The sequence below is a fragment of the Aspergillus pseudonomiae genome (assembly GCF_009193645.1).
Source record: "Aspergillus pseudonomiae strain CBS 119388 unplaced genomic scaffold BDV37scaffold_40, whole genome shotgun sequence".
Taxonomy (NCBI): Eukaryota; Fungi; Ascomycota; class Eurotiomycetes; order Eurotiales; family Aspergillaceae; genus Aspergillus; species Aspergillus pseudonomiae.
This window is the reverse complement of record NW_022476032.1, coordinates 96,515-115,602: the sequence shown is the minus strand read 5'-3', so window position 1 is coordinate 115,602 and position 19,088 is coordinate 96,515. Positions and strand designations below refer to the sequence as shown.

The window sequence follows — 19,088 nt, the reverse complement described above, 5'->3', positions numbered from 1 at the left end:
TCGGGATATTATCCCTGCTGCTTTAACAGTGACAGTGGGTGCTAACGGTGCCGGACTATGACCAAGGCGCGATCATGACTAAGGCGGCAGTGGCTACATACTAAAACTAGAAGATAAGTCTTCATTTGGTTGAATACACTCAATTTGCCGATGTCATTGGTACTCTTTCAAAATGATATTTTAAAATTTTCAGCCCAACCTGTCGTCTGTCGTTAGATGCATTGCACGAGTTTGGTCGCAGGTTCCCCTGCTAGCTCCATGCACCATTATATGCAGCTTTTCCGCGTTACAAAATCTGCAACAACTTAATTCTTTCTTCGCGAATCGTCCTTGGCGCCTTTCGAACGCGCTACCTATTTGGAACCCGCCTACTCGCTTAAGGAATGCAGTCATGGGCGAGTAGAGGCAGCCATTGCCTGTCATGCGCTATACGACCCTTTTTTCGTTCAGAGATACGAACATTTTCCACCACATCAGCGCTTCAGAGGTCGAAACGGTTGCAAAAGTCAAAGAAGGCACAAGAGGCCACACAGACGAAGCCTGACAAAGTATTTTTCCCGTTGGCTCCTTTTTGATGACTTGTGTACTAATAGTTTATCTTCCTGAGTAGTCTCCAGCTAGACCTTCCCTCCGTTCAGCTACGAGGAATTCAAGGCAGAATGTCACCGCACCCGACTTCTCAATTATCGTGGCGAACCTGCTGAAGGAGCTCAAGAAGGAATTATCACAGAGCTCTGAGTCGGCGTTGGATGGATGGCAGAGATTTGAGCGATATGTGATGAACGCATGCAAGTTGGAGGACCGAGCAACTAGTGGAAGTTTCGGTACTCTACGGCAAGTGAAGACCACACTACAAAAGACGTACATTCAATCTGGCGTTCGAGGTCTAAAGAATGAGTTGGAGTATCTCCTATACGCTGAGGATGTCACTTCGAAATACTCGACGCCCAACCTAGAACAGCAGAAGAAAGTGGCGGATATGCGTTTTCCAGCAGAGTGGTATCCACAAGCGCGATCTATACAGCGGACAATACATCTGCACGTTGGGCCAACGAACTCGGGGAAAACATATCAGGCACTAAAAAAGCTCGAGGCTAGTAAAAGCGGCTTCTATGCTGGGCCACTAAGACTACTTGCGCAGGAGGTATACCATCGATTTCAGGCCAACGGAACCACGTGCAGTTTGGTCACTGGCGATGACGTCAAAATCCCAGAGGGCCAAGTCCCGACTATTGTTAGCAATACAGTTGAGATGGTCAATCTAGGGCAACCGTATGATGTAGGGGTCATTGATGAAATTCAAATGATTGGGGACTCCAAACGCGGATGGGCCTGGACTCGTGCTGTACTTGGCGCACGTGCCAAGGAGCTTCATCTCTGTGGTGAGCCAAGGGTTGTACCTCTGATACGAGAGCTAGCAGCTCTTACGGGAGATAAGCTCGAAATCCACCGATATGAGCGACTAAACCCTCTAAAGGTTATGGACCGAAGCCTGAGGGGCGACCTAAAGAGCTTGCAAAAGGGAGATTGCTTGGTCGCCTTTTCTCGTGTCGGAATTCATGCACTTAAAGCAGATATTGAAAAGGTCACTGGGAAGCGGGCGGCAATTGTGTATGGAAGCTTGCCAGCTGAAATTCGGACTCAGCAAGCCAGTCTTTTCAATGATCCAAATAACGAATACGATTATCTGGTCGCTAGTGATGCCATTGGTATGGGTCTAAATTTGTAAGTCTGCTGTTGTTCTACCATTCTACCATATATCCTAATCCATCTTTCTACAGGAGTTGCAAACGTATCATTTTCGAAACTCTTGTGAAGAGGGTGCCAGGCGGTCTTGTGAGGCTTTCCGTACCTGAAATCAAACAGATCGCAGGACGCGCTGGTCGTTACCGGTCGGCTGCTCAACAGCAGAAAAAAGGAAAACATGCTGAAAATGACGGGACAAATGTCGGTTATGTAACATCCCTGGAAGAGGTGGATCTTCCCTACATTCACCAGGCCATGGGAATCGAGCCCCCTCCAATCACTGCGGCTGGTGTGTTCCCTCCGGAGCCTATTTTCCAGAGGTTTGCTGCCTACTTCCCTCAGAGCATTCCGCTGGAATATATCATTAAACGTCTTATTGATGTTTCTCAAGTCCATCCTTTGTTCTTCATGTGCGACCCCCGGGGTCAGCTGGATAACGCTGAGGTTATAGATACTGTGAGTGGCTTGCGATTTGAAGACCAAATGACCTTTATGGCTGCGCCCATGCATACCCGGGACATCTCCTCGCGCGATGTTGCCTGTGCATTTGCGCAATGTGTCGCCGAGCACACAGGTGGTCGCTTGCTAGACATACCAGACTTGAATTTGGAGATTCTAGAAGAGCCCGTGTCTGGAAACAAGGAATATTTGCACGATTTGGAGATATTGCACAAATCTGTGATCTTGTACTCGTGGCTCAGTTTTCGATTCGGTGGAGTTTTCACAGACCGAACCCTTGCCGCCCACGTGAAGGAGCTAGTCGAAGAGAGAATGGTTAGGGCACTGACTGAGTTCTCTGCTAATAAGAAGCTGAGAAAGGACGCATCACTTCGTCGCCAGATCGCTTTGCAGAAGCAGATCCAGGACCATAAACGGTTGCTTGCTGAAGCAGATCTTGACGTTCTCGAAGAAGAGGGCGAAGAAACGGTTCCAATTGATCTCTCAGCTGAGAACGACTCTCTAGAAAGGGTCAGTCCGGAGGCACAGGCTGCTTAGGATCTAATGCCTTTCGTATATCTCTTCTGTGGATTTCATTGGAACAAATCGGCATCTTCTCCACTCACTTCGCCCTAGTCGTCGCGATGGTAGCGAGAACGATACAAGTCAAACTTTACTCTATCCAGTTGAAGTTTGGCATTTAAATCTCTTAGAGGTCCGAGAAATAATCGGAGACTGCTGTTGTTTGGACGATAAGAATTAGGGGTTAATGTACCATACATATGTAAATTAGCTGTATATTATATCAGTGTATAGATCTACGTCTGGACGATTGAAGGTAAATATACTGTTCGGTGCTTTTTACTGCCTGACATGGCCCAGCTTTGAATCTAATTCTATTTCCACAGCATAAGGCCACTACTTCAACATGACCTAATTCTGGTGTATCTTTTACTCCATATATTTACCCGATTATCGCAGCAAATACATACATGGTCGGCTCATATATATGTTAGTACTATAACCAACTTTGCTTCATTAAATTTCCCAGGTATTCAAGCAGTTCGACTTGGCTTTGCTCCCAATTTGCCCCGATTTAGTGAGCCAAACAATCCTGAATTTCTGACAGTCTTTCTATTGTTATAGAAATTCAATAAAAGTATATGAATGGGTTAGTAGTGAATCCTGCACATAGTACGGAGTACATACATGAGGTTGGCTTATCTTATCAGTGGCGAGTGGTCCGCAATACGCCAGAACGATTTTCCGCGACAGTGAGCTTTCCCGATTCAAGCATTCAAAGATTGGCGAATCGCAACCTACAGACCAGAGAGGTGCGTGGCACACTCTTCGGCGGATAATTCACATATTCAAAAATTTTCTTGGTTGGTTTTGATTGTCCACTGACTTGCGATCACTTTCGAAGCGCCAGTCATGGATGACCTCCAGTCTCTGGAGCTCTTTTCGCTCGTTTCGCGAATCACGAGCGAACTCCAGAACCACTTGGGCATTAATGACAAGACGTTAGCGGAGTTCGTGATTGACCAGCATCTGAAATGCGGTTCGTTTTCGAAATTCAAGGAGTCCCTAGACGAGATGGGCGCGGAGTTCCCTCAGAGTTTGATGGAGAGTATTGACCGTCTAGTGCTCACTATGCACCCAAAATACAAGACGAAGAAGACGGATGGCGCCGACAAAGCAGAAGGGAATGACGATATGGATTTACTTGATGCACTCGAAAAAAAGGCGCGCGTATTCAAAGGTCTAGCTGTTCCGGACAAAGCACCGCAGTGGGATGAAGACGACTATACGGATAGGAAAAATGCGGACGAAGGCGATGCCAAGGCCGATGCAATGGATGATACATTTGCGATGCTTGAAGGGCTAGCAGGAAAGGCTCGAGAAGAGAAGGGTCGCACAACAGGGGAGGACCGGAGTAGCAGGAAACGAAGCAGAAGCCCTGGTTATGAGGACTATGATCGTGGACGTCGGCGCAAGGACAAATTTCGATCCCGCTCGAGGTCATATAGCCCCCCTCATCGCAAGAGAGATGACGACGTCGACGAATTCGGCCGTACGCGAAGCAAGTATTCCAGTCGGGATGAATATCGCGATGGCCACAGCGAGCGGCGGCGACGTCGGGATGACAGGGGCCAAGACGACCATTTTCGGAAACCACCCCCAATTGAGTTGGATGATGCCCCGATACTGTACAAGGTCTACGATGGACGTGTCACTGGTGTGAAGGATTTTGGAGCCTTTGTGAATCTCTTGGGCGTCAAAGGCAAGGTGGATGGCCTGGTACACGTCTCTGCGATGCAAGAAGGAGCGCGAGTAAATCACCCTTCGGATCTGGTCTCTAGAGGGCAGCCGGTCAAAGTCAAGGTTATCAGTATACAAGGATCTCGCATTGGACTTTCGATGAAGGAAGTTGACCAAGTGACTGGGCTTGATCTTATCCCACAACGCCGACTGGCATCTGGCGCCAATATGGAGCGGCTTGACGGGACCTCAGCAAATGAGCGATATGGCAACTTGAGCTCGGAAGTGCCTGTCATCGAGGATTCTGATGGAAGGCCTATGAAAAACAGGAAGCGCTTAACTTCACCGGAGAGGTGGGAAATTAGACAGCTGATTGCATCCGGTGTTGTGTCGGCGGCTGACTACCCCGATCTCGACGAGGAATACCATGCAACACTAACGGGTGAGGGCACCTTCGAGGAGGAGGAAGATATCGATATCGAAGTCCGAGATGAAGAGCCACCCTTTTTGGCCGGTCAAACTAAAATGTCCCTGGAGTTATCTCCTATCAGGGTTGTCAAGGCTCCCGATGGCTCTATGAACCGAGCAGCTATGGCGGGTACGAATTTGGCTAAAGAACGAAGGGATCTTCGTCAACAAGAGGCCCAGGATAAGGCTGCGGAGCAAGCTGCAGAGGTTGATCTTAATGCACAATGGCAAGATCCTATGGCCGCGCCAGAAGACCGGAAATTTGCGGCTGATCTTCGAACGGCCCAACAACCTAAAGCCGATGACGCTGTGCCTGAATGGAAAAGAGTTACAATGGGCAAAAATCAATCGCTCGGCAAACGAACATCGATGTCGATTAAGCAACAACGCGAAAGTCTGCCGGTTTTCAAGTTCCGGAAGCAACTTCTTGACGCTGTTCGTGACAACCAATTGTTAATTGTTGTTGGAGATACTGGATCCGGAAAGACCACACAGTTGACACAATACTTAGCTGAGGCCGGTTATGGAAATAATGGCATGATCGGGTGTACCCAACCAAGACGTGTGGCCGCAATGTCAGTCGCCAAACGTGTAGCTGAAGAAGTTGGCTGCAAGCTCGGTGCGGAGGTTGGATACACGATTCGTTTTGAAGACTGCACCAGCCCGGAGACACGAATCAAATACATGACTGATGGAATGCTTCAAAGAGAGGTCCTCTTAGACCCAGACTTGAAGAAGTACTCCGTCATCATGCTTGATGAGGCTCACGAGCGGACAATTGCTACAGACGTCCTATTTGGTTTGCTAAAAAAGACAATAAAGCGGAGGCCTGATCTTCGACTTATTGTTACGTCAGCTACGTTGGATGCAGAGAAGTTCTCTGAATATTTCAACGGTTGCCCCATTTTCTCGATTCCTGGACGTACATTCCCAGTCGAGATCATGTATTCAAAGGAGCCTGAGTCTGACTACCTAGATGCGGCTCTAATAACTGTCATGCAGATTCACTTAACGGAGCCTTCTGGTGATATTCTTGTTTTCCTGACGGGACAAGAAGAGATTGATACCTCATGTGAGATTTTGTACGAGCGAATGAAAGCGTTGGGTCCTTCTGTTCCAGAGCTTGTCATCCTTCCTGTCTACTCTGCTCTTCCCAGTGAGATGCAGAGTAGGATTTTTGAACCCGCACCACCAGGAGGTAGGAAGGTTATTATTGCAACCAATATTGCCGAAACATCCATTACCATTGACAACATCTACTATGTCATTGACCCCGGCTTCGTGAAGCAAAACGCTTACGATCCAAAACTTGGTATGGACTCCTTGGTGGTAACCCCTATCTCGCAAGCGCAAGCCAAGCAACGAGCCGGCCGTGCTGGAAGAACAGGCCCAGGAAAGTGTTTCCGTTTGTATACTGAAGCAGCATACCAATCGGAAATGTTACCAACCACAATTCCCGAGATTCAGCGTCAAAACCTTTCACATACTATTCTCATGCTTAAGGCTATGGGCATTAACGATTTGCTCCATTTCGACTTCATGGACCCACCTCCGACAAACACCATGCTTACTGCTCTAGAGGAGCTTTATGCTTTGTCTGCTCTCGATGATGAAGGCCTTTTGACTCGTTTGGGTAGGAAGATGGCAGACTTCCCTATGGAACCAGCACTTGCCAAGGTCCTCATTGCATCAGTCGACATGGGGTGCTCCGAGGAAATCCTCAGCATCGTTGCCATGCTCTCTATTCAGTCGGTCTTTTATAGACCTAAAGAAAAGCAGCAGCAGGCAGATCAAAAGAAAGCCAAGTTCCACGATCCACAAGGCGATCACTTGACCCTACTCAATGTGTACAATGGCTGGAAGAATTCGAAGTTCAACAATGCTTGGTGTTTCGAGAACTTCATCCAGGCGCGTCAGATCCGCCGAGCTCAAGACGTTCGCCAGCAGCTTCTTGGTATCATGGACCGGTACCATCACCGTATCGTCTCATGTGGAAGGAACACAACCAAAGTACGTCAAGCACTATGCACTGGGTTCTTCAGAAATGCAGCGCGTAAGGACCCCCAGGAAGGATACAAGACACTTGTTGAGGGTACACCCGTCTATATGCACCCCAGTTCTGCATTGTTCGGCAAGCCTGCTGAACACGTCATTTATCACACATTGGTCCTTACGACGAAGGAATACATGCATTGCACCACGGCTATTGAGCCCAAATGGCTGGTGGAGGCAGCCCCGACCTTCTTCAAGGTCGCTCCCACTGACCGCTTGTCGAAGCGTAAGAAGGCCGAGCGTATCCAACCCCTACACAACCGCTTTGCGGGTGAGGATGATTGGCGTCTATCTGCACAGAGGCGTCAAGGTAGAGGAGGCGGTGGAGGAACTTGGGGTTAACCTTGTACAACTTCTAATCTCATCATGTCATGTCCCCATTGTTTGGGTAACTACAACAGGTACCCTTCTACAGCAATACCCCGATTGAAGTATATTTTTTGTTGACTGCCCCCTCGCTGCGCTTGGTATTGAGAGCATACTGTGGTGTTTAACGTTGTATTCAGATAGTATAAAGCACGATACAGACGTTTTGTAAAAAACGACACTGTTCTAACAGAATCTTTTGCAATTTTATAAAGGAATTCTATTTTGAATAGATTCGATGGATGAGAATACTTTCCCGAGTCAGCGGATGAATTTATCCGTCGGCTGAAATTATTTGGAACCTAATGGCTTTTCTGCTCAAGCGGTAAAATACTATGGTGTGCTTCTTAGCCAATCCAGTCCATCTAGATGAAGTTCAAACTGCCAGTATACAGCAATGGATGCAATCCCGCTAATCCGCATTTGGACTAGTAACTATCATGACTTCCTTTAAGTTTCTTCGCTCATTCCGTGACTGGAGCCACTGGCAGCCAATCAGGTACCGCAAAATTTTGACGGGAACTGAGCTTTACATAACTTCAATCCCATCTCTCTGCGTTTCGAGTCTCCAAATTTAATCAGGAGATCACTCACGCGCAAAAATGCCTCCTCATGATGATCAGCTCCACAGGAATAAGAGGAGGAAGGTGGATTCTGCGCAGGAAAATGAAGCCTCTACGGACATAACGTCTCACGGGCAACTACGCAATCTTTTAACCTTCCAACAGAATGTCAATGAGGTCAAACAAGGTCAGTACGCTATTACCATTTTGTATGTTCTGTGTAGAACCATACTCATCTAGTAACACTAGGCATCAGGAAATTCAAAGAGTTTCTTCTCGCGACTGGGCAAGTTGAGAACGAGGGCGAAAAAGCCAAGAAATTCCGTATCCTCAAAGCCTATTGCGACTCGCAGATCTCGCATGAAGAGGAGCCTTCTTGCTTTCCAGATCTAATTCAAACTTGGAATTTTGCAGATAGTAACAATAATGAGTCCTTGCTGACTGTGGTCCCGTCCGTTTTGGCTCTTTTTATTAAGACGGTATCTACTAACCTGGATTTCCGGGACTTTGGATTGGCTCTATGCAAGTTTTTGCTGAAAAAGGAACAACTCAGGTTTTTTAACCGCGGCTTGACAGCAACGAAATCCAAGGAGCATTTGATCTCACCCTGTCTTCGTCTCCTTACTGAAATCGTCAGCTTTGACGGAGGTGCTGTTGCACGGCATGTCTACGCTGTGCGGTATATCACTTTTAAACGCATAGAAGTGTTTTTAACTCCGAACAAATCTCAATTAGAGGAGGCTTCAGACGACAGTCAGAAGTCGACTCTCCGACGGAATGCTCAACGATATGTTCTGGCAAACTTGAGGTTCCAGCATGCTAGTGCGAAGAGTGATATAATCGAACAGCACAAGGTCATCAGAGCGTTCTTGGAGTATGTAAGAAAAGATACTCGAGATACTGTTTTGGATATCATCAAGGCCATTGAGAGGGATATTATGCAAGATACTTCCCTTTCCAGGAATGCGAAGACGAAGTTTTTCAACCGAGGGAACTTGGAGAAGCTTGTGACGCTCTATGGCTACGACAGGGAGTCTGAGGAGCCCAATCCTACTGGCGTATCTATCGCCAGTGAGGTCCATAAGATCCTGATGAATGTCTGCACTAACTCTAGTCATGGTGTCTTACTCTCGGAGACGAGCTGGTACCCCAACGGAAGTGACCCGGAGTCCTTGCCGGGCGAGGAAGACACATCGATCGACTTGGGACTTGATTCCGCAGTATACGTCGACAAATATCGAGAGTCTGTGCCTGTTCGTAACGGGATATTATCATACCTCGCTCAGACTCTTCGTCCAGACGCAGACAGCCTGCAGATCGAGCTTCTGGTAGCCATTTTTAAAGAGGCACCGGAGCTTGTTGCCGATTTCTTCACAAAGAAAACAATGTTTGTTTCAGACCCGAAGCCTACATCATCGTGGATGGCTGAGTCTGCGCTTCTTTTCTCCACAGTCAGTTTGCCTGTGCCAACGAACTTTGGTTGGAAGGATAAATTGCCTTCTATGCCACCTCCCGTATCAGTAGTGATCGAGAACATCCTACCTCGCCCGCTTACCCAGAAAACCTTAACCCGCTGCCTGAATTTAAACGCGGAGGTAATTACTTTGTTTGCGGTTCGGATTTTGACAATCTCTTTCAACAAACTGCGAAAGGTTATTCGTCTTTTTAATTCAGATCATGGTGTCAGTCAATCATTTTGGACTCAGGCCAAAGGCAAATTAATCGCGGAGTTCTGTCGTCGGTGTCCCGCAATGAAAGATGTTGTGTCACTATATAAGAAAACTGCCAAGGAGGATCTGCGGCAGCAAGAAGCTGTGGCCGAACTGCTTTCGTGTTTCTATGAAATCGTGCCTGATGTGGCATTCGAAGAAACTTTCGATGTTTCTCTCGTTTTGGTTGATATCTTGAAACGCCTGGATGAGTCAAATCCTAGCGAGGAAGACTCGGAATCGTTGCTTGCTCAGTTGGGTAGCATCCTAAAGATCGCACAGCAATCCGCATCGATGCGCTGGTGGCAAAAACCTGGTAAGTACCTCGTAAAATATCGCTCTGAGCGTTCTGCTAATATGGCTTTAGGGTCAATGCAATTCTCTGCATTCACGTCGATTCTCAAGGTTGTAGTAGGGGCATCATCTCGTGGTTCTCTCAGAGACATTGAGGTCCTGCTGAAGACTGTGCTTATCGAGAACTCGATTTTGCAAGGCCCGAGCTCCTTTATGTCACTCTTATCCAGTTTTGGGGCGTCCGACTCTGACAGCCTCCACCATCAGTTATCCTTTTTCGATAATTGTGTTTGTCGGGTAGCGAAAAAACCGGTGCACTACCAAGACCTGCTTGGGTCGCTGTGTGAGGATGTATCAAAACCAATCAGCCCTATCGTATCTGCTATTTATGAGCAGTGGCCATTTATTGTCAAGTCTGGAGGTGATGCAGAAAGTGCTATTGGTGCATGGATTGCTAAAACTCTTGGGAACTTGAAAGGCTCCGGGGAAGACTCGAAAGCGTTAAAAGCTGCCCGGGACACTTTGGTAGCAGCCACTGAGAATAAGCGCACCAAGTCGACTCTAAAGAAGGCATTGAAAGATACCGAAGAGGGACCAAATCAGGATAGTAAGAGACGAGAGTCTAGTACCACACAACCGACAGCCTCACATTCGAATAATGAGAAGTCAACCGTGGACTTGGAGGAGATCTTCGGTACATTACCCACGGAAGGCACAACTCACAATGCATTGCATAGATGGGAGAAGGATGACATCGAGATTTCCGTCGAGCAAGGCAAGGTGGCAGACCTGATTCTCTGCCTGTGCTCAGAACATGAAGAAGTCAGAAGACAAGCATTCGCCAACATAACGCGATTTATGTCCAAGATTCGAGTAAGTTGATACTTTCCCTATGATGGCTAAGTGGAGAATATACATCGCTCACAATACCAGGAATCTAATTATGCCGAGTGGAGGTCGGTGTTCCTTCTCACCGGTGAACTTCTAGAGACGGTGAAGCAGATTGGTCTGGATTCGCCCGTTCCATGGATTGTGGGGGAGTGTGCTTCCAATTGCCTCGCGGTTCTCGTCAATCCAATGCATAAACTCTATGGAAAAGTCAACAAGTTCCTCCAGAAGGCACCTTCTTGGGAACCAGAGAAGATTCCATCGTATTGGATTGACAAGATCCTGTTGCACGAACCCGAACTAGATGATGGCTACTTCGAGGAGACGAATTGGCTCCTGGATCTACTTATCAAAGGCCTTCGCACAGAGACTGTAAGCCACCGTGCCATCAACCGTAGGAAACATGATTAACGAGCTTATAGGATATGGGAATCTACCGCCGCGCAAATGTATTTGAACGAGCACTGTCTTTTTATGAATCACCCGGCCCTAGCCTTCCATCCAAGCGGAAGATTTTGCACCTACTGTATCGCTCGACACAAGTCCAGGGTAGCACAACCTTGATTACCCGGGCTGGTATTGTCAGCTGGATCCAAAGCCAAATTCCAGCATTGGGTGGTAAGGAGGTGCCAACTTTGACAGCCATGGCGTCTTCTTTGTATGAATCCTCGGAACAGGATCGGGTCATGAAATGGAGTGGAGGATCTGTAGCACAGGTTGTCGAAAACATTGCAGTGTAGATGCTTAATCGTTTAGGAGAGGGTGTACATCCTTTTCTCCTCTAGACATAATGCTAGACACTTTCCCAGGGTTTCTGAGGATTTTCTCTTTTCCTTCTTTGTTTTTATCCTTTTGCTGCCATTCTCTAAATGTATACATATATAGTAGTAGTGTATTTATTTGGCAATTATGATGATTGTGTGGTTCCAGGTCTTAAGTTGTCATGATGATGAATGTCATTTCATACAAATATATACGAGTGAATGAGCTTCGTTCGCCAAAGCAGGACCAGTAGCAGTAATAGGAGTGAATAGCGGTGAATGACGTTTTCTATGATCACGTACTAGCATTTTATAAGAGAAAATTGTGACTGTTGTGCATAAAAGAATGAGGGACAGAAATTCTAGACTGCTTTGCGCTTGCTGATGCTGGTCGTTGTTGTTGTTGGTGTGCAAAGTGACTTTCCCCATTGGGCAGTCGAGTCCTAAGAGCCTGAGGCCGACGGTGGAAACAAACGTTTTGCGGCCACAAGTTCAGATCGGGCGCTCTCCGTTGAAACCACTCACCACCACAACCCCCATCATTTACCTACTACCTACTTTCCATCGGCCGTGTCGCCCATTATTTCCCACCTTCTAATCGGCTTCCGCAACCATAGTTAGCTACATTCTCAACTGCCAGAGAAAACCCTTTTGCTTTGACAACGGAATCCCCTTTGCCCCTCATCGAGTCCCCCGAGTTGACACCGATTGAGAGACTCCGCCAATCTTGCCACTAGCAAGTGGCTTTGCTTCACTGCTCCTCTCTACACCGCACCCTCCATTACACAAGGACCGTTACCCCGGACTACACACACACGCTCTCCCCCTTCTACTCCTACGTTCCCTGCGACTTGCTCCAGCTCCCGCCTCTTGATCCTTGAGAACCAATGAGAACGTTCTAACGATCTGCCGATAACATCACACACACTTCAGCCATCCTCATGGCGCGACGTTACCAGATTGATGAGCTGTTATGGCTACGCTCGTCGCCCCTGGTTGCTAGGCCTGCGAACTTACCTCCGATAGAAGATTGGATGGGGTAAGGGATTCTTGTGATTGCACTTATGATCCGGAGACTGACATGACTGATGTTAAACTAGTCCGATACCCGACCCAACGACGCAGAGAAAAACCACCGGCACCCGCGATCCTAATAATCCAAATGAGACGACACCTCGACGACCGAGCATCTTCGAGGCTCGTCATGTCTCCCGCAATTCGAATTCAGGTAAATATAAGAGCATTATCTTATGTGCCGGGATCGACTGTCCTATGAATTCATCGCTAACTGGGGAACTTGTTAATTCCTTGTAGAGGATATTATTCTTGGGCCACCAAAGACCGCATTTGCGTCCGCATCTCGCATACCGGGTAAGGGCTCGATAGATGCTACCGAACGGCCATCCAGACAACCTGATTCGGATGACATCAAGAATGACCGGTTAAATTTCCGCGGCAAGTTCTTCAAGGATAGGGAAGGTGGTGATAGTAATTTCGACCGACGTGACGGAAAGTCGGACCCTTTCACCCCTCGTCGTGGGGACAGAGATGACTGGAACACCGGTCGTCCCCGTCGCACCTTTGGCCAGGAAGAACAAGAGAGAAAGCCAAGACGTAACGGAGACTTTGATCGGTGGGAATCTCGTGATTTCAATCGGGACCGCGACCAACAGACTCCGAATCATGAACGGGGAGGAAAAGATAAGGATGGTCGATTCTTTCCTCGAAGAGATGGCCAGCCGGGGCGTGCCCGACATGAAGGAAGTTGGTTCCGTGATGACGGCAATCAGGACGGCCCCGAGCCTGAGGAAGAAAAGACCCCGATACGGAGCCGAGACTGGCGCAGAGACCGGCACGGTGCTGACCGGGATTGGACCCGAGGTGCCAAATTTGAACAGGATCCTGAGTGGTTGGATTCTAATGATAAGGAAGAGCCCCGAAGGGTGCACACCCAGGAAGACTTCGAACGTTGGAAAGAAAGGATGAAGGCGGGATCTTCTCAGGCTCCTGTAGAGGAGAAGAAAGAGACGCCCGCGGAATCAACTCCGGCCCAGAAGTCAGAGCCCAGACCTACAGACGGTGAAATCTTCAGCAGCAGCGGCACACCGTTCCAATCAGACACAGCCATGGAACGCTTTTTTGGGCTTCTGGGTGACTCTAAATCTCCTCAGGAAATCGCGACCTCCTCACCTTTAGAGGCCCCCATAGTCAGTCAAGCTACACCTAAGAAAGAAAATATTCCGGGGAAGCCTTTCAAATCTTCTCGTTTTGCTGGGTTGTTTAGTCCGCCCCCCGGCAGTCCGGCAAAAGAGACTGATTCGCAGCTGGAGAACAAGTCTCCTACTGTCCAGCCATCAACTACTGATGCTGACCAGGAAGGGTTTCAGCGTATTCTTCAGATGCTCGGAGGGAGCAAGTCGCGCAATGCTACACCCCACAACGATACCGTGCAAGCCAATCGGCCTCCATCTCTTCCCCAAGCAGAATCTGTCCAGAGCGCTATCTCATCTCCCTCCCACGAGCAGATGAAGCGGCCAGACCCCATGCTGATTCAGGAGAGCTCTATGCGGAGTGCTGGCCCTGCTATGGATCCCCAATCCCGAGAACGGGAACATCTACTCCGCCTAATGCAGCAAGTCCGTGTCACTCCTGTTACAAATCAGGCTCAAGGTAATCATGGTCAACCACAAAGCGCCGGCGCCGCTCCTGGTATGATCAATATGCCAGAAATGCTGCCACCCCCTCCAGGGCTTGCATCTGCACCAAAGGCTCCTAACTTCATCGACGATCCCGCGATCGCTAATATGCAGCGAGCGGAACCTGATCAGCTTCGGCGACGACCCGCGAATGGGCCTCCGATGGGTTACTTTGAGGATATGCCGTTCCCTCAGGGTGGCCAAGTTCCCATCACCCCGGGTGGAAGTCGGGCTCCTCAAGGTCAAGGTCTACCTGGAATGGGCGTTCAGAGACCGCCAGGCTTTGAACACTTGCCACCTCCTGGATGGGCCGGCCACCAGCTTCCTCCACAGCAGGGCGGTGGCCCCGGTCCTCTCGCTCCTCCACCGGGTATTCCTACTCCAACACGTGGCGTCAACCCTAACTTCATGTCCAATATGATGCCAATGCATGGCAATGTTCCACCGCTCGGTGAGCGCCAACCCTTCCCACGTGGTGCAGGCGGCAATGGATCTGCGGGATTCCCGCCTCCCCCGGGTATGATGCCTCCTCCGGGTTATATGAATGGCCCTCCGCCGTCTGGCTTCCCGCCTATGCCACCCAATGCCGAAGCCCTGATGGGTCTTGGCCATGGCGGTCAAGGTCCTTTCGACGGTAACCCCGGTCCACAGGGGCCTCCACATTCATCTCGGCACCTATTGGATATGTTTGGACAAGTCGGCGCCGGAGACGCTCGGGGTGGCATGGTAGGTCCGGGCCAGTTCAGATAAACAGACATAGGGATATAGCCGGGCTCCTTGCTTGATACAAAACTCGCGTGGCATATGGTGGGATTGTTGCTGGCTTACCAGGCTGGTTTTTTTTGCCAAATTTGATATGTATCCCAAATTTATGTGTTGCTTTCCCTGGTGCCCTCCGTCAGTGCGTAGCAAGGACTGGCTTTGATCGATTGAAATCTCCTACCATATGCCCCGAGAGTGTCGAAGGAATGTGAATGAGGTTGCTACTGCAGCTCCATTTCTAGGCTGATCTAAATGAAAGTAATAGGTGGATTGAACAATCTTTAGTGGAGTATGTGATCTGACAGGATAGATCGTACACACTATACTTGCTTAACCAGATGACTGGATACTTGCAATCAATCTATTACATGAATGAAGGTTCCTATCCGTAAAATTCTCGCTCGCTGTATACTGAGTCTTTGATTCTGTTGGGCCAATGCAAAAGTGATTGGCTGTGAATTTCATAACTTAAGCTGTTCTGGTCAGTGAAGGGCACTCTCAAAGACTTGTCAGCTAGTGTTTCATCTTGTTCAGTGAATAGTAGGGCATGCCATTTCGCGATGCACTGCTTTACCATTTTTGCACACTATACAATTCCCTTCCACCGACAGCATAGTGCACATATATCACTTCAATATTTCGCGATTAGTATTCCACGATACAAAGTAACTATAGGTTACCATGGCGCCCAATCCAAAGGTAAGTAAAGTTTTTATTCCAACGTGTCAGCGGATCTTCAAACCCCCTTGCTCCATTTTCCCTTTTGGTCACTTTTTACTTTATACCTACAGCTTTCACCACAGCCCTACATTCAACCAAGCGAAAAAGGTAAGCTTTTCATTCTATTCATCCTATTACACTACTAGAGTGTATCTCTAACAAATTAAAAGGCTAGAAACCCCACAATAAGCTATAGACGCAGGGGCGTCGACGCTTCAACTTGTAATCGACATCCACGCTTTCTGGATAATGATGGAGAAAAGAAGCCCATCCGGGGCTCAAATGGGTTAATACAAAGCGAAATGGCTAACGGATATGTTCTTCACAGCTTGGCGATATGATGGACGAGGTCGACTTCGAGCTCTGCTTGGACATCGATCAATATGTGAGTGCTTCCTCTTCCTCGAATTCATACTCGATACACATCATACGAAATCTCGGATCCAGAGAAACCTCAATTGTTTTTTATTAATGAAGAATAACGAGAGAAAAAAAAAACCCCAACAGGCAACCGCCTCCCGCCGTGAGTCAAAGCGACTATCCACCCAGTCCGCCACAGACTCAATCAAGCACGACAATGTTCAAACAGCGACAATCGCCAACCCCAAAGTCCGCAAGCACGGGGAACTAGACTCAGCCTCTGACATTGACGAGAATATCACCCCAGAACAGCCTCACCACCCCCGACCATGCAAGAAACTCAAAGCTCTGAATCATTCTGAGTCAGACCTCGAGGATGACCATGATCGCACCTATCTCGACATCGCGATCAAGCGCATCACCCACCACGACCAAGAGATACTCTCCGACGCCGATGACACCGACCCAGAAACCCACAGCTCAACCAGCGCCTCGACCACGGCCATCAACGAAGAAGAGATGGATCTGGACACCGACACGGATGCTGAAGTCTACGCCAACTCGAGCAGCGACGACATAGGCATACGCCCGGTTTACTCCTACATCGCTCGTCCCTCCCATTTCTTCGAGATCTACGAGGACCTGGATGACTCGCATCTGGAGAACCATCCCGGTTTCATGTCCAGCTTTACTACCTACTCCTCTCACCATGAAGATAAGGAGAACATCCGCGACAACCACCACGGGCAGCTGGAGCAGACACAGGAAATAGGAGTCAATTCGCAGATGTGGATTCGTCAATCTACTAATCGTGTCTCGCATGTGGTTAGTTCTAGGTACCAGGGGGTGGATGGGGGTGCGGACACGGATGAGGCAGACACTGATGTTGAAGAGTTTTTGACGGAGGGTGGAGAGAGCGCGAGGGAGGGTGAGATGGAGGAGGTGAGGGTGTCGTTTCATTCGTTGGGTGCTGGAGAGACTCCGTTGCTTCCTCTTGCTTTCCCGCTGCCTTTGAGGATCCCTTCTCCTGCCTTGGTTCAGGGCGGTAGGGCTGATGGCCGGCGTCGTTGCTTGGGGCCTAGGCCTGTTGTGCACTTTGAGTGATTACTGATGTGTGAAATGCTTCGTTTCCCGGGTAGTTCTTGTACAAAATCTCTTGTATTAGCTTTCTCTTTCGTCTCCTTTATTCCGTCGCCCGCGGATTCTATGTACTGTACTTTTATTCCTGGTGTTGTGTGGTTTGTTTCTTCTCTTCAAATGGCCGTTGTGTCTCAGATTGACTTACTGATGGGAAACGAAACGTTCCGTTGAGCATACTCATGCCGGGTGAATATCAGGTTGTTCTGACTCAAAATGGTATTGTACAGCCTTGACTGCCTTACTGTGTTTAAAACATTGTCTATTTCTGCTAATACGTCCATTTCTTACTATCCCTTTGTTCAGTAATGACAACTGGCCAATTTAAAAGATATCTTCGAGATGAATCAAGAAATAGCCAATGAGATGGACTATGATCCAATGTATTCAGAGTCAGCTTGATTATTATCGAATGATCGCAACAAATTTCCAGATAAAGCAGTAATAGTATTGAAAACCAAGCTCCCCCTACACAATATGCCCCTTCAACGGAATCGAGTTGAATGAAAAAGCCCATCCAGACTCTTAGACTGAATCATCATAGCCCTCTAGATTGGCACATCCCAAATGTCGTTTGCCATGGAGACAAATATTGTTCTATCGGAGACATAGTCACCCTCTGGTGGCCTTGGCCCAGATGGGATTTTTGAGGATCATTTCGTCGGGTGTCTGCCGTCGTATGTGATTCGGCACGTACAGCCGAATATTCCTCGATTCTGTATTGACCTTTCGACGATTTCAGGAGCGACACTGGCCACTAGTAAGTAAAAACCCTCATTGCCTTGCTTGATCTCCTCTAAAAGACGCTTCTTTATTCCGGCTGCTGCCGTGGTTCCGACTATTTGCGAGGTATTCGCTGGCAGTGTGTGTGTGTGTGTGTGGATAGACATGATTGGGTGATTTTTTTCCTCTGTAGAGATCGTTCGACGTGATGGCAATGCCATATTGTTGGTATCTTCTGTCTACGAGATGGGTGTAGACATCTTTCAGGTTTTGAAGGGCTGATTAGGTTCCCGTGATGTCAGTGATGTCACTTTTCGTTAATCATGCACTATCAATATCAAAAGGATATGGCAGGAGTATATAAAATTCTATGTATGTGTTTACGCTATGAAGCTGTTCAGTAAAGAGAAGTGGAGGTTGAGAGGGCTGTAGGGGATGGACGGGGTAGTTGAGGGTCAGTAAGAAGTGGTTTATATGTCCAAGAGATAAGAAGAAATTGAATGGGTGGGTTTAGATGGAATGCAAGAGTATAGATGGGATTTGAAGTGAAAGGAATATGTGAAAGTTATTGTAAGATTGTAGTAGAGTATGAAGATGCGACACAGTAGTTAAGGATTTGTAATAAGTGATTTCTATGTCTAAGAGTTAAGAAGAGACCAAATGTATGTCACTATACACACTTGATTTTCTTTAAAGAGGGCGCTCAGGGGGTCGTTCACTGAGTATTTCTCGCAACTCTAGCGGCCGGAGCTCCCTGCATTGATGTCACTGGCTCGATTGACCGAAGATACACACATAGGTACTAATCTCGTCTCCCCACAAGTTGACACCCGGTCCTTGCGGCCCATCGGCCCTGCAGAGAGAGAGTTTTGCATGGACTAGCTTTCTACAACGGAGAGTCACCAGTAACCAGCTCGGAGTAAATAACAGTATTTGATGCCTATTCGGACGCAAAAAACCTCGCTATCTCGTCGGCCGTTTTCCTAGCATGCGTCCATATAAGCCCTTTAGTCGTATGTTCGGGGTACACTCAAAGGAATCTCACAGAGCTTGAGTAGCTGGATAATTAATATTATTTTAAAGTATCCTGATCTCTCGTCTTTCAGTAAAGTATGGACTCCAGGGCCTTCCAAATTACGCTAC

General features: G+C 48.1%; 4 protein-coding genes across 4 annotated transcripts; 3 read left to right on the top strand and 1 right to left on the bottom strand.

Moving 5' to 3' along the window:
* The first annotated feature begins 101 nt into the window (after positions 1-101).
* On the top strand, positions 102-3,104 carry BDV37DRAFT_250394 (ATP-dependent RNA helicase SUV3). Its single transcript, XM_032082180.1, has 3 exons — positions 102-548; positions 611-1,725; positions 1,782-3,104. Exons 2-3 carry the CDS (start codon positions 779-781, stop codon positions 2,740-2,742), a joined length of 1,908 nt encoding a protein of 635 aa, XP_031940691.1. The 5' UTR covers positions 102-548; positions 611-778; the 3' UTR covers positions 2,743-3,104.
* A 4,818-nt stretch (positions 3,105-7,922) lies between these two features.
* On the top strand, positions 7,923-11,671 carry BDV37DRAFT_250390 (NPA1/URB1 family protein). The gene is made up of 5 exons (XM_032082179.1): positions 7,923-8,082; positions 8,145-9,920; positions 9,972-10,771; positions 10,832-11,158; positions 11,209-11,671. The coding sequence occupies exons 1-5, from the start codon at positions 7,935-7,937 to the stop codon at positions 11,524-11,526; spliced, it is 3,369 nt and encodes a 1,122-aa protein (XP_031940690.1). The 5' UTR covers positions 7,923-7,934; the 3' UTR covers positions 11,527-11,671.
* An 817-nt stretch (positions 11,672-12,488) lies between these two features.
* On the top strand, positions 12,489-17,189 carry BDV37DRAFT_272139 (uncharacterized protein; the record flags this gene model as incomplete). Its single annotated transcript, XM_032084823.1, has 5 exons — positions 12,489-12,586; positions 12,648-12,775; positions 12,862-14,969; positions 16,054-16,110; positions 16,380-17,189. The coding sequence occupies 5 exons, from the start codon at positions 12,489-12,491 to the stop codon at positions 17,187-17,189; spliced, it is 3,201 nt and encodes a 1,066-aa protein (XP_031940689.1).
* Positions 17,190-17,720: 531 nt separating this feature from the next.
* Positions 17,721-18,135, bottom strand: BDV37DRAFT_250386 (uncharacterized protein). Its single transcript, XM_032082178.1, has one exon. It carries the CDS (start codon positions 18,110-18,112, stop codon positions 17,876-17,878), a length of 237 nt encoding a protein of 78 aa, XP_031940688.1. The 5' UTR covers positions 18,113-18,135; the 3' UTR covers positions 17,721-17,875.
* Between the last annotated feature and the right edge of the window lie 953 nt (positions 18,136-19,088).